This window comes from Peromyscus leucopus, chromosome 4, assembly GCF_004664715.2.
Source record: "Peromyscus leucopus breed LL Stock chromosome 4, UCI_PerLeu_2.1, whole genome shotgun sequence".
NCBI classification, from domain to species: domain Eukaryota; kingdom Metazoa; phylum Chordata; class Mammalia; order Rodentia; family Cricetidae; genus Peromyscus; species Peromyscus leucopus.
In genome coordinates, this window is record NC_051066.1 from 3403472 (window position 1) to 3417246 (window position 13775).

A 13775-nucleotide genomic window follows, 5' to 3' on the forward strand; every position below is an offset into this window, starting at 1 on the left:
GACTGAGAAGGAGTGGGCACAATGCCTAGCCCCTTACAGGGGCTTCTCAGTCTTTTGGTCCCTAAAGCAACTTAAGAGGTGACTGCTGCTAAGACCTCTTTCTTTAGTGATGTCATGGTAATCAGGCTTCAATTTAGACCCAAGTCACCTGGGAAGACAGTCAGGGCCCCAACCAGAGAAAGAGTCCAGGACAGTAGAAGATAAGAGGATACACCAAGGGGCACCCACCTGGAGAAGGGTGTGGATGCCTAAGCTAGAACAGAACAGATGAGCCACACAGCTGGCTAGGAGGAAGTGGACTTCCCAAAGGGGAAATGCAGCTCTGTGTGCCACGCTGCTCGGTGTGCAGTGTTGGAAGAAGCACCTACCAGCGGGCATAGCTCAGCAACGCCCATTACTGCCAGGCTCACTCGCTCCTGCCCTTACTCGGGAGTCATGGCTCTGCACCCTCAGTCTGGGTTTCACCTCGTCTGTCAGGATCCAGCAAGAGCAGGTACCGGCCTACCTTGTTGGGGTGCACTGCTCGCCGCAGGTTCTCCATCCACTTGTCTCGTTCAGCCGCTGACCGGCAGGAAAAGCACTTGCTTCCCGATGATGTGGTCACCTGTTGGTGCAAACAGGATGTTGGGGGAAGGGATCACAACCAGGCTGTGCACTAGGGAAAGCCGGAGGCCACCAAGACGGCATAGCAGCCACAGGATGAGAGGCACCACGTGTGGCACCCTGGACCCAGATGAGCCCCAGCAAGTCAAAAAGTAGTCAAGCTTTTCATGTAGGCTTTTTGGCCCGTTTCCTCATCCCTGCCCACCTCACGCCTGTCCGACAGGAAAGCAGCTTCCTCACTGTGCCCTCTCTCCCTAAGAGGGAGACAGAACGGGGTACCCTGCTGGAGTCACCGCATAGTCTCCCTAAAAGCAGGCCACAGGTCCCAGGAGAAAAGCAAGGGTAGGCTTAGTCCTAAACCAAACCCTTCTGGGGGTGGGGAGAGGTTTCCTTTTGCCCATCAGTAGGGACAATGACAATCACAGAAATGTAGCTGTGTGCTAGTCCAGAGGAAAGAGCTGAGCTTCTCGGAGGGCCAGGCCTGAGACCTTCACTGCTGGCTGCAGTTCTGTTCACCTCCTAGTTGTAAACTAGTGTTTTCCGAGGTGAGGGAATTTGGCCAGAACTGCCCTCACTGACCGCTGCTCTCAGCACAACGCAGCCCCACTGAACAAGCCAGACCCACACCCAGGCACTAGAGGGTACGACCCTTCTGTAACAGCCTCTGCCGAGACCAAGGGGAGAGGGTACGACCCTTCTGTAACAGCCTCTGCCGAGACCAAGGGGAGAGGGTACGACCCTTCTGTAACAGCCTCTGCCGAGACCAAGGGGAGAGGGTACGACCCTTCTGTAACAGCCTCTGCCGAGACCAAGGGGAGAGGGTACGACCCTTCTGTAACAGCCTCTGCCGAGACCAAGGGAGAGGGTACGACCCTTCTGTAACAGCCTCTGCCGAGACCAAGGGGAGAGGGTACGACCCTTCTGTAACAGCCTCTGCCGAGACCAACGGGACAGGCCCTACCCGTCTCGGCCGGTCCCAGATCTGGACACCTCAGTCCAGATCTAGTCTGACTTGGCCTGGAGTCTTAACCCCGAATAATACAGGGGCACAGAGAGAGGCAGATGCCAAGAGGATCCACACTAGGCCCCAGTGGCTTGTCAGTACGAGGCTCACTTCTCTACCAGAGGGCTCCCCCAAAGCATGATTATTGGTGGTGAGGACTGGGTACAAACCTTCCTAGAAATAGAGGAATAAGACCAATCTAGACTGCTCCCAAGAACCTGTGCCCTGACAGGGCAAGAGCACTCATGGAGGAGAGCTGTGGAGACACCCACCTCAAAGCAGTAGTCCTGACCTAGGATGCTGCTATGAACAGGTTTGATGATCACCTCCTCCTCCATGCTGAGGTCCAGCGCCTCCACTGCACTGCTGGGGCTGAGCAGGGACTCGTGTGAGCGAGACTCCTTCAGCCTTGGCATCAGATGGGACCTGGGGAAGGGAGCCATAGGAACGTCACATGTGGACTGATAATATCTGCATCCCTTGTCCACTTGTCTTGCCTCTGTCTCCACTGCTCCGCAGAAGACCCTTCCCCGGCACCCCCAGTCTTGTAACAGACAGGTTTGGAGGGCGGCCACAGCCCCTTCCCACCACACTGCAGCCTGGGTAAGGCACTCCTTTGTAGAAGAGCACGCTGCTGAGGATGCTGGGTCCACTTGGGTTTGGGGCAGGGTCTGGCCTGACTCTGCAGTAGCCCCACAAACCTGCAAGAAAGAGCGGTAACCCTGTAGTCTTCCGAGGCCTTTCCTATCTTCCCTGCCCTCTGTCCTGGTCATTTGTCAAGAATGTCACTGCCAGCAAAGCCCTTTCTCATGCACTGTTCTGTCCTGCCATACCTCCCGGAGCCTCTGGGTAGCAGGAACTCAGTTTTCTACACAGCACCCAGAAACTCTGGCACTAGCTTGGGGTTCCTATACCATGGGTTTTGGTCATTGAGAAACCCAACTCAGGCCTTGACACAAGACACCAAGTAAAGACAGGCCCAGGCTGGCTCCGACAGGCTCGGCACTGGGAATGCTGCACACCTCCTAATGCAGCCCCAGATACAGAAGCCATCTCCATTTCTCCAGCCCTGCATGAAGAGCCGCCCAGGCCACCCCAGGAGACCCACTCGACCTCTCTAACCCAGTACAAAGGTGATCTCTGAGAGCTCCAAGGTGGCAGAACCAGAGGGAGCGAGGCAGGCTCAAACTGGCCAGGAACCCATCCATGCTCCTTCCTTCGGCATTCCCCTTGCCGTGTGGAGCGTGGCCTAGGCCTGCTGGCTGCACAGCAGCGGGTCCCCCTGGATCAGCCTGCCGTGCCCTACCCCCAGGACCAGAGGCTGCTGGTCTCCTGCAGCCCACTAGCACATGCCTGAGAGGCAACTGGGGCTCAGGAGGTCAAGATGGGCATTTGTTCCTGTCCTGGACCTAACAGGTCCATCTTGTCACCCTCTTGGGATGCCCCAAATCACAAAGGCGAACCGTGTGATTCTAGCTGTTTAGACAGGCTTTTCTCTAAGCCTGAACCCTGGTTCACCCCACCCCATGGCAGCTCTAAGTTGAGTGCCTAACTCACAAACCACCTGTCTTCATAACTCCTAACTCAACGCAAGTTACCTCCTGCCTCAGGTGCCAGGGAAGTCACTTGGCCTAAGGAGAGCTAAGCCCACCACCCCTTTGATCTGATAGCCAGGTCCTAAAACAGCAAGGGGGAACCAGGGTGCTTTCTGAGCCAGCTGGGAGCCAGAATGGTGAGGAGCCCAGTCAGGAAAAGGGAGGAGCTGGAGAACTGGGGTCACCCTCTGGTGGCTGGAAATAGAAGAGGCACAATTTATCACCCAGGCCCTGCTCAAATGAACCTAGAGCTGGAGGAGCCCAACAGGCCAGACCCCAAACAATCAGGGCTGGAACCAGTGGCTGTAAAACCTTTACCTCCCTCTCTTCTGCCCAGGCTGTCCCAGACATGTTCCAGCTGGCCCGAGCCTCCCCGGGAAGATTCCTGGGGAAGGAGCTGGAGGAAGCTCTGAGTCCTTACGGCAGGTAGACTGCCAGGCCAGCGGGTGATGGCAGAGCAGTGCCGGCTTGCCTGTCTCCCCAAAGACTGCTCCACGAGGGAGACATGAGCAGAGGGTGCACCTCCAAGGTCTCCCTGGCTAGCTGCTCCAGGTAGCAGGGCCCTGGTTGGTGGTGGCAAGACTCGAAGGATTATGCATCTGTACTTCCTTCCCCCTGGGCTGGGAGTCAGCCTGTCCCCCCTCTGCCCTCCAGGTTCCCTACACACACCAATCTCAGCCTTCCCCCATGCAGGCCTAGAGGGAGCTGGTCTGGTGCAACCCACGAGGGCATGCCTGTGGTGACAGTTGGTAAGAAGAATAGAATTTAGTAGAGGAAATGGTTGTTTGGTCATGTCCTAGATCCAGCAGGACCACTTCACAGCTTAAGAAGCACCTCTCTAGGAAGACAGGCCCGTCTGTGTCTACAGCACCTCTGGACACTCTACCCAAGGACCACCTGCCCCATCGGTCCACGGCAGGTCTCTGCCCCACCATGCCTTCCAGTCAACACATAGTTGGTCACTTCTTCCTCACTTCCACCCTCTGACAGGGCAAAATGATCAAGAAGCCTGAGGCAAGGAAGGAGATGAGCACCCCAGATTACCCTGGTTCTAAGGGGGCAGTGAGTGGGCATAGCTTTCAGGAGAAAGGAGGTAAGCGACGCCGCGCCCCCCCCCCCGGGGCTGTTCTACCCCAGGTGAGAGGCGATCTTAAATAGGACCCCACTATCACAGGCTGCACACCCAGCCGGTTCAGCGGCACACAACCCTACCAAGAGCTTCATCGACTCATCTACTTTACAGAAGGGGAAGGTAGGCTCAGGAAGTCCTTTGATCTGCCAGGGGCTTCTTGCTGGGAGATCTGCCCAGTCCTGCCCTCAGCTGCCACGTGCAGTCAGTGTCTAGGGCTGATGTGTACAAAGAGCCTCTGCCACCCTCCAGCCCCGGCTGAGCAAGGCTGGGTGAAGCAGGAGAGCAGCCAAAGGCATGGCCATCTAGCTCCTTTCCGGACCTCTCAGTCCTTTTGGCAAAGTAACACTAAAGGAGGCAAAATGCCTCCCGCCAGGACCTCCACCTAGGGATCAACTCCACAGCCCAGATCTGAACATCTCCCAACAACCTTACAGGAATACTGTGTAACTCTACACTGTATTCAAAAAAGCTGGGTTATATGTCTGTAACAGGCCCAGGTTTCAAGTCACATGTCTACCCTCACCAGACAACAGCCAGTATCCCTGAGAGAGGATTAACATTGGGCTACCAGCCACATTACATATATCACCTCATAGACTCTTCAAAAGCCCCCTAGACAGTGCTGACCTCAGCCCACAAAACTGAGGCCCAGATTCCCATCCTTCAAGTATTGCTTGGGTCCATTTCCTTATCTGAGAAAGGAGGGATTCTTGCTCCAAGTGGGGAACAAGACTGGGCATACCCTGAGAAAGAGCTGTAAGAACAAGGATGAAGATGGGCGCTCATTTCCTAGCCTTTGAGCTGTGATGGAGGTTGAGGGTGTCCCCTGAAGACCATGAGATTCAGGTTCCATCCTTGGTTCCACACTCTGAGCTGCTGGCCAGAGTCCCTCTGCTCTGTGACCTGCTTGCTGGGCTGTCCCTCCCCAGGGATTCCCTGTCTCCTCAGCAGGCTTCCAGCATTTGACAACTCTGCCTTGGTTCTACCAAATTCAACATCCATCATCAAGCCCTTTCATCCAAGGTTTTTCCAGATCTCCTGAGTAAGCAGGGACATTAGCTGGTCACATCGTTGTCCCACTGCCAGGCAGGGACACTACTCCCTGTGAGCAGGCTAGACTGTCTTAGCTCCAGTGTTCAGAGACTCAGAGTTCTTGGGCCAAAGCCCCCAAAGATCCCAGCAGCCAAGTTCAACCACATCTGGTGGAGGTCAGGTCAGCGAGGACAAGGACAGACCTTGTGAGTCCAGACGCTGTTGAAGGGGCCGTCTCCAGGAGTGACAAAGATGGTCCAGAAGTGGGTGACTAAGGCTGACTCCTGAGAGCTGTGCCCTGAAGCCACCCCCACACCAATCATCTTTATCAGAGGGGACCTACGAGGTTCCTTTTCTCTTCAGCAGAGTGTTTCAGTCCATCTACCTGGTCCTTTGGAGACCTTTTCAAACACAGTAAGTTCTTGAGCGCCACAGAGGGAGGGACCCTTTCACCATACACTCCACGAATGGAATCCCACACTTTCTGGGAAGTAGTTCCCAGTTACTCACTGGCTAGCTGGACCTTAGGCTAGTACGACCTACACCGAATTCCTCAGCTAAGAGCTGGTCTGCCCAGGGCCTGTCAGCCTGCAGGAAGAAGGGAGTGACTCAGTGTCCATCCCCACTTCGAACACAGCAGCACTCCAGGGAAGCAGCCCTTCTACATAGTATGGCTCACTCCGTTTCCTCCTCAGAGACCCTGTGCAAATCAAGCCCAGAGGACCCAAGGTAGTGGCCAAATAGTCATCAAAAATCACTGGCCAATGGCCAAGACACCTGCTACTACCCTTCCTTCATTTCTAACAGAATCGTATCATTTCAAAGCCCAGCCCAAGCTGTCCTTGGCCCTCCAAGCAAATGCACTGCACCCCAGGCCACACTGCCTGCCTCCTTGAGTTCTCATCAGCCCCGTCAGGACTGAGGTATAGCACCCTCTGCAAGAGAAATGACTTGCCTCAGATCTGGTGATCTGCACGTGACTGCAGGAGATCCCACGGCAGCTCAGGAGCCCAAGGCCGACTCCACTAATGCTGCCCCAGCCTCAGCCTGGCCTTCCAATCACCCCACAGAAGCCACTGGGCACAAGGAGAGCAAGGGCTGACTGCCATTTGTGACCCCCTCATTTCAGGGCCCAGGAAATGTAGGCATGGGCATAGGGGGACCACTGCTGGAGGCAGAGCGGGTCCCAACAGCAGCTTATTGTGAGGCCCAGATGCAGGAACAAGGGGACATTGTCCAGCTCCTGGGGCACAGCCTTATCCGATAGCCTCCCTATCGGCCCACAAGCTGTTTTCCAATTCTGCTCTTTTTCTCTAAAAAGGTTAAAGACACAGAAGTTAGGCAAATTCCCCACTATTTTGATGAGGGAGGGACCCAAAACGAAAAACAAAACCTGAAATAGTTGAGAAGCTCACTTGACCGGGAGTGGGCGAGTTGACAGTGGGATTGTTGAGTAAGGGCTCAAAGTCACCCTCCAAACCTCAAAGGGACAGAGGAAGCTGCTGGGTGTGGCCAGGGCAGGGCCGGGACCAGGAGTTCAGTTCAGTTCAGGCCGCTGTCTCCAAATGGGACAGTGAAAGGACAGGAGCCGTGCAGGGAGACCTTTGGAGACACCCGACGGCTGGAGAGATGCCACTGAGGTTAAGAACATTGGCTCTGTCGGGCGGTGGTGGCGCACGCCTTTTATCCCAGCACTCAGGAGGCAGAGGCAGGAGTGTCGCTGTGAATTCAAGGTCTACAGAGTGAGTTCAAGGACAGCAGGGCTACACAGAGAAACCCTGTCTCAAAAGAAAAAAAAAAAAAAAAAAAGAAGAAGTGGTTAAGAACACTGGCTGCTCCTCCCGAGGATCTGGGCTCAATTCGCAGCACTGACATGTCAGCTCCTAACCATCTGTCATTACAGTTTCAGGAGGATCCAGTTTCCTCTCCTGACCACTGCAGGTACCAGGCACACATGTGCTGTCCAGATATACATACACATAAAATACCCAAACGCACCAAGTAGGGGGTACCTGCACCACTGGGCAACAAGGAACACAGGTGGAGAGCGAGCCCTGGAGCAAACACACACGTGAGGGAATACCTCAGCAAGGCCAGCGGGCAGCAAGACAGGGAGTCAGCACCAGTGCCGGCCGCTGCGGCACGCAGACCTCCACACCGACAAACGCAGCTCTAAGTGCCTGGGTCAGCCAAGTCTCTAGACCTGGTTCCAGCTGCCAGAGGAGGCATGGGCACCATGCCCATGGGGGTCATAAAGTCAGAGACACTGCAAGAGGGTGTGCTCATGAGGCCAGTGCCAGCAACTGCCATCGGCCACTGTGACCATCCGTCTCTCTATCCACCTCTTAACCATGCAGGGTTCAAGAGACAATTCTAGGCTACCCTTTTGGCATTTCCCAAGCTGCTCTCTGTTCATATTCCCTAACCATTCAACGTCTTTACTCCTTCCTCCATCTGCAGGATAGGACCAATCATCTTAGTTGACCAAACACCGAGGATACCTCAATTTTTTTTAAAAGCTGTGAATTCCCTTTAGTTAATTTAAAGGGAAAGAAGGTATGTATGGGGTTCTACACCAGGCTTGGGACAGGTAAAACATAGGAACCAAGTATGTCTCCAATGTTGATGCCCACCCAAAGACTACAAGTTGTACCAGTTCTGGAGTAGGAACCCAGCAAACTCTCCAGGTCCCATCAGGCCTCTGCCCTCAGTGGGCGGGCCTCTCTACCTGTGCATCGGGCGGGCCCAGGCAGCAGTCCTGGAGCATGTCAGGACAAGGGCACAACCTCCTGGGAGCCAAGTGCTGGACAGAAGCTGGGCTGTGCCTTGTTGGGAACATCTCTCCTCAGCCCTGTCAGGCCTGAGAACTAGCAGCTGAGGCCTGTACTCACTCCTGGCCCAGCTGGAATACAGACTGGGTTAGGAGAAAACAGCCTGGTGGCCCCCAGGACCCTGGGAAGACAAACACCATCCTAAAAAGGGAGAGAGCCTGGCCAGTCAGCCTGGGAAGCTTCTCGGGAAGAAAGCCTGGAGGAATTCATTCCTCTCAGGCCTGGGTTCCCTCAGTCCAGGACTTGAAGTAGGTCCCAGCAAAGTCACTATGAACCTGGATGACACTTTCCTTCACATACATACGGAGCCCTGGCCTGTTGCCTTCCCACTACCCGTGGGATCCCCACACCACAGGACTGAGACTGTGAAAAGAATGCTCCCAAAGCAGGAGAACTCATAACCAGCTACAGAGCAGCCTGCGGCCTGGCACAGTGCTGTCCACAGGCTTTCAGCTGACCAGGTGTTCTTACCCTAGCACACACACATCACCTCACAGCCCTCTCCCAACGGCCACACGCAGGTGGTAGCCAAAGCAGACAGGGCTTCAAATGAGCCAAGGTCAGTGGTGACTGCCACACATCAAGCCTCAGAGAAGGGCATGGCTTCACAAGATCAACAGCCGAGAAACCGGTGGCCTGATCACCCTGTCAGCCTAGTGCCTCAGCAAGGCTCTGTGCTCTCGTCTCACTCGGGGTGAAGAACCAGGCCAGGAGTGTTGGACTCCCACTCTAGTCCCGCCCTAAGTGACCCTGGACTGACCCCCTATTCCCTTTGAACCCTAAACACGTTCCTTCTCTTCTCTGGGCTGTTTCCTCACGTGACCCTCGCTGCTGCCTGGGCCTCAGCCGAGGCTGTCTCACTCCTGCACAGAGGGCAGCTTTCCGGACACCAACAGACCCCATGCTACCCTTCCCAGGACTAGGCATAGCCAACGGAGCCCGCAGCCCTCTGGGACCACATTCACCTATCACAGCTTACTTCCCCGAGTGTGGAGGGGGCAAAACCCAAGACCTTTCAATCTAGGCCTCCGTCATCCTGCAGCCTGAATAATTTTGGGTTTTTAATCAATGGCTGTCAGACTTGTCAAATTACTTTAGGGACCACAAAGCAGTTTTTAAACATTCATAAACCCCAGCAGAACAGCAAAGTGCCCTGAATTTTAAAAGAGACCTAAGAACACTCAGTGGACAGGATGAGATTTCAGTAATTCCAAAGAAAAAGTTGAGGCCCAATGGCCACTACTACTTAAGCTCTCAGCCCTCCCTGGTTCCCACGAGAAAACTCCAGGCTTGGTCTGCCACTCCGAAAGATCAGGGAACGAGACATTTCCAAGTTTTCACCCTGCCTCCATCTCCCCAGGGAAAGTATCTTCATCTGTATCCCCAGGCAGAGTCCAATATCCCTGCAAGACACTTAGGGCTCTGACTCCAACCCCCTCAGCAGCACCTCTGCTTGTCGCCTGGCTCCATCTTCTCTGTGCACGCTCTGGAGAAGTTTTAAGGCCTTAGCCAAGGTGTTCTCTCCTCTGTAAGTGAGCTCAATGGATCCCAGCCAAGGACACATCCGGGTGTCCCTTTGGTCTGACACTTTGGTTTTTGCCCCATCCACACTCGGGGAAGTGTGGGGGTTCCTGAATGCCCCCCAAATACTTCCAAGAACATCCTCCATGGCCTTTGAAATAAGAATGCTCGTAGAGAATGACTGTGAAATAAAAACAAAAGATGAGCTAAGAAAGAAGCAAGTATTCCCATTCCACAGGGAGCAGCTTGCTTTGCCTAACTTAAACCCCAGTCCTCCGCCTCCAGGAAGCCTTCCCTCCCTTAGGATGGAATGTGTGGACACAGGCAGCATCTTCTGCCTCATCTTCTCCACCAAGACCCAGGTACCATGCCATGTGACTGGCTGTTTCCATTAGGATAACAGTTCACCTGAGGACTGCCTCCTACTCCAACTCCTTGGGCCACACTTCTGATAACTGGTTAAATGTGCCAATCACATATAAATCAGTTTGGCACATGTAATCTTGGGAGGCAGAGGCAGGTGGACCAGGAGCCCAAGGCCAGCCCCCACTACACAGAAAGTTCAACAACAGAAACCTACAAGCAAAACTCTGTGATCTGGGCCAAACTAAAAAGTCAAGAGTTGGTATTTGAGCCCTACTACTGTGGAACAAGTCACCCAAGAGTGTGCTCTTGTCTACAGCACTGTGGTCAGCTCTGGAAGCCTCGATGCCCTGCCTTACTCTAGGCCTTCTGGTCCCTTCTCCAGTACTTTTCTGATACTCCTGGCTTCTCCCTGGCCTGATGGTGTGTCCAAGATGCCTCTCATTTGGTTCAGATCCTTCCTCCCGTTCCTACAGCAAGGCTCCTAAAAAGATTCTCTGCCACATGATCCCAGACAACCTCACGGGCTCTGCTCTCCACCCAGAAGCAGGCTCAAAAAGGCAGGTCATCTTGGGCAGACATCTCAAAGGCTCCCATTCAAGAGGGACACATCTGGAAATAAGCATGTACACTGAGGCTCCACCCCTGGGGATGGCAGGCTTTGTGGCTACACAAGGTGCATGCCAGCACCCCCAGGAGGTGACAAAAGCAGTAGACACAAAGGGCCAGCTCTGTCGCCTGCCAAACAGGCTGTCCTGTAGCTACACTACACTAGCACCCACCCACTGGGCAGGGAATATAATAGCTGAATGCCCCCCTTATACCACCCTCAAGGCTGCAGACCCCCAGTGGGCAACAGAGCCACTGTGCCTCAAGCTGCAGCAGGAGGCATCCAGGAGTATTCAGGGAAAGCAAATCAGCAAGAGGGCAGCTCCGGGCAAGCCAAGCTCCCCCACTACAAGCAAGACTAGGACCTCGGAGGTGGGGGGAACATCAAAGAAAAGCAGGGGTGCTCTCAAGTCCCCCCACAGCCATCTGCTGCTAGGCCACCCACCTAGCAAGTGCACCAAGGCACTGGCTTCACATTCCCTTTGGTTCTTCTGCACTTCACTACAGTTAAGGACACTGAGGCTTAGGGGTGGCCCTCACAGCCCCTCTTTCCCACACTAGCCAACTCTAGGATACACTAGCATGGTCTGTCATTGGCCATGTGGTCCAAGGCACCCCAGCAGTTCAGAACAATGCACTTAGAGTAGGTAGGTGTGCACCAAGCCAGCTGCTGGCTCTGCTCAACCCTTCTAGTAACCACTGTATGGGGGGGCAGCCAACCTTTGCTCAAGGGGAGCAACTCCTGATATGCAGGCTCATTTCCTGGCTGAGCCTGGCCCAATGGTCACTTGCCCAGCATGGTGGCACACACCTATAATCCCTGCACCCAGGAGGCTGAATTAAGTTTCAGGCCAGCATAGGCTATAGGCTATACAGCAAGATGCTTTTGCAAGGGGAAAAAAAAAAAAAAAAAAAAAAAAAAAAAAAAAAAGCTCACCATCTCCATAGGTCTCCCCAGCTTGCACTGGAAACTAGCTCTGCCCAATGTCACAAGTCACAGGCACCAGGGCCTGTGAGGAGGCTTGGGCATATGGTTCCAAATCAAACTCTTCTCTGCCCGTTTGTTGAGGCCTCGGGTTTTCCCCAAACCTATAAAAACTGGGTGGTGAAATGTAGCAACTTTCAAGTAACTATAGGAACTATGGGTGGCGAGAACTGCATTGGGCCCTGCCTGTCACCAGGTGACCCTGTCTGGAAGGGCACCGGTGTGGTAATAAGTGAGGCTCACACCAGACAAGAAGACTCCCAGGGAAGACCATCATATCAACGACATCTGGTTTCTGACAAGCTCTCCAGCTACACCCAGCACATGCAGGACCAGACACAGCCCAGGAGCCAAGGCAGAGGGAGGTGAGGACAGCAAGGCCGTTGAGGGGAGATGGGAAGGCCCAAGCCTGAGAGCGCATAGCTCCACCCTGCCCAGCTGGACAACCAGAGCAAAGGCCAGGCTCCTCGGAGATCAGACTGCTCCCGGCACTTCCTGGCATTTCCGTTTACAGTACCACGGGCCTGCAGAAGCAGCCCTGCCACACTGCCACCAGGTCCCCTGGCTGGGAACTAAAAGCAGCAGCAGCAGCAGCAGCACCACAGCGGCGGCGGCGCACTCTTGCTGGCTTTCCACTTGAGGCAGACCCCATCCCAACTGCTTCCAAGTCCTCGGCCAGCAGTGACTATCTGGGTAGAGCCACCATCACGGGAAACTGAGTCCCTCTCAGGCTGGGCACCTGTGACAATCACTCTGTCTAGTATGGGCAGCAGCCCCGGCCCATCCAGGCCTCCCCGGCTCCCTTTTGCCCAACCTCTACCAAGCCTACTCACCATGCTTTGAACACAGCTACCAGTTTTACCAAGTTGGGGACAGAGGCCAGGCCAGTTACCTAGCCACTTCACTGGCTAGTCCCCACCAGCCTCAGTCAGGCCAGCCCTGTGCCTGCTTCTAGACACAGCACTCCAGTCCTATCCACTGGGACCAATCATGGCTAGTTAAACAAAAGCCATGTTCCAACTCTCTGTAATTCTCTTAAAGGGCCAGCATCACAATCAGGTCTTCTGTGGGAACTTAAAGGTACAGATCCCCTTTTCTGTACAGGAAGCAGGAAAAGTGAAATAACAGCCCATGAGTCACGATCAGATTAGCAGTCTTAGGCTTCTAAGGGAGACTTCAGGCAAAATTTTTAAGAGTTAAATCTAAACTTCACTAGAAGGTCCCAAAGCATTTGAAACAGAAACAGTAAGACTAATTCTTGAGTACAGACTATAAACGGAAGGGAACACCGCCAACTCTGAAAAATCCCTACTTCCAGACACAAGGCTCAGCACTCCTGGCACGGTCTGCTTTACTCCCTCAGCTCCCCAGACAGGCGGGACCGTCATTCCATCTTCCAGATGAACAGAGGTCAAGAGAGGATCTCTCCAGGATTCAACCCCCAGGTCAGTGTACGCCCCTGCTGCTGATCCCTCCCAAGTGACCAGCTTTTCCTCTCCCAGCCTTAGGTCTCACAAGATCCACATGCTTTGTGCCCATCTCTCCTAAATCATTGTCTGCAGTGCCAGCCACTGGGCTCCCAGGCTGATCCCCACAGCCCCGCGAGGCCTCTCTTCTGCTGCCACCTCTATTTTACATATGACAAGAGTCACAGAAGGGAAGAGGATGGTCTGCAGGCTCTGAAGACGGACGGACACCCACACAGACCCCCAGTTTCCCCACCAACAGGTGGTGTGGATGGAGGCAACAGGTGAGACCCAATGTCCTTTTTAGACTGAGTCTGTCTGCAGGGATGGGAGGGTAGGGGCCACAGAATGGGGCTCCCCCCTCAAGCCTGGGCAGGGGAAGGGGGGACAGACGCCTGACTGCCTGGACCCTGGACCCTGAGAAAGCTGCTGAGGAGGGTGAGCCATTCTGGCTGAGAGTGGTGGGTTTAATGGGGCTGCACGGCTCCCCCTGATCAGGAGGAAGCCTCAGGCCCAACACTTCAGGGCCAAGCCCAAGGATGAGATGCTTCACTGTTTCCACAGAGCCTGGAAATCAAGTCAGTCTGAGGATCTCCAGCTGTCTGCACTCAAACCTGAGCCGTACCACTCACTAC

At 54.4% G+C, this 13775-nt stretch overlaps 1 protein-coding gene across 10 annotated transcripts in view; it reads right to left on the reverse strand.

Moving 5' to 3' along the window:
• The window catches only part of LOC114704709 (DAB2 interacting protein), a 185399-nt gene that overhangs the window by 22793 nt on the left and 148831 nt on the right, over positions 1-13775 (reverse strand). For 9 of the 10 annotated variants that reach the window (XM_028886104.2, XM_028886101.2, XM_028886109.1 and 6 more), the window contains 2 exons: positions 1879-2032; positions 506-604 (listed from right to left, as the gene is read on the reverse strand). In XM_028886104.2, the coding sequence (XP_028741937.1) occupies positions 506-604; positions 1879-2032 (253 nt within the window). Of the gene's footprint in view, positions 1-505; positions 605-1878; positions 2033-12507; positions 13299-13775 lie in introns of those variants that run through there. The other variant, XM_028886107.2, reaches the window with a different exon arrangement.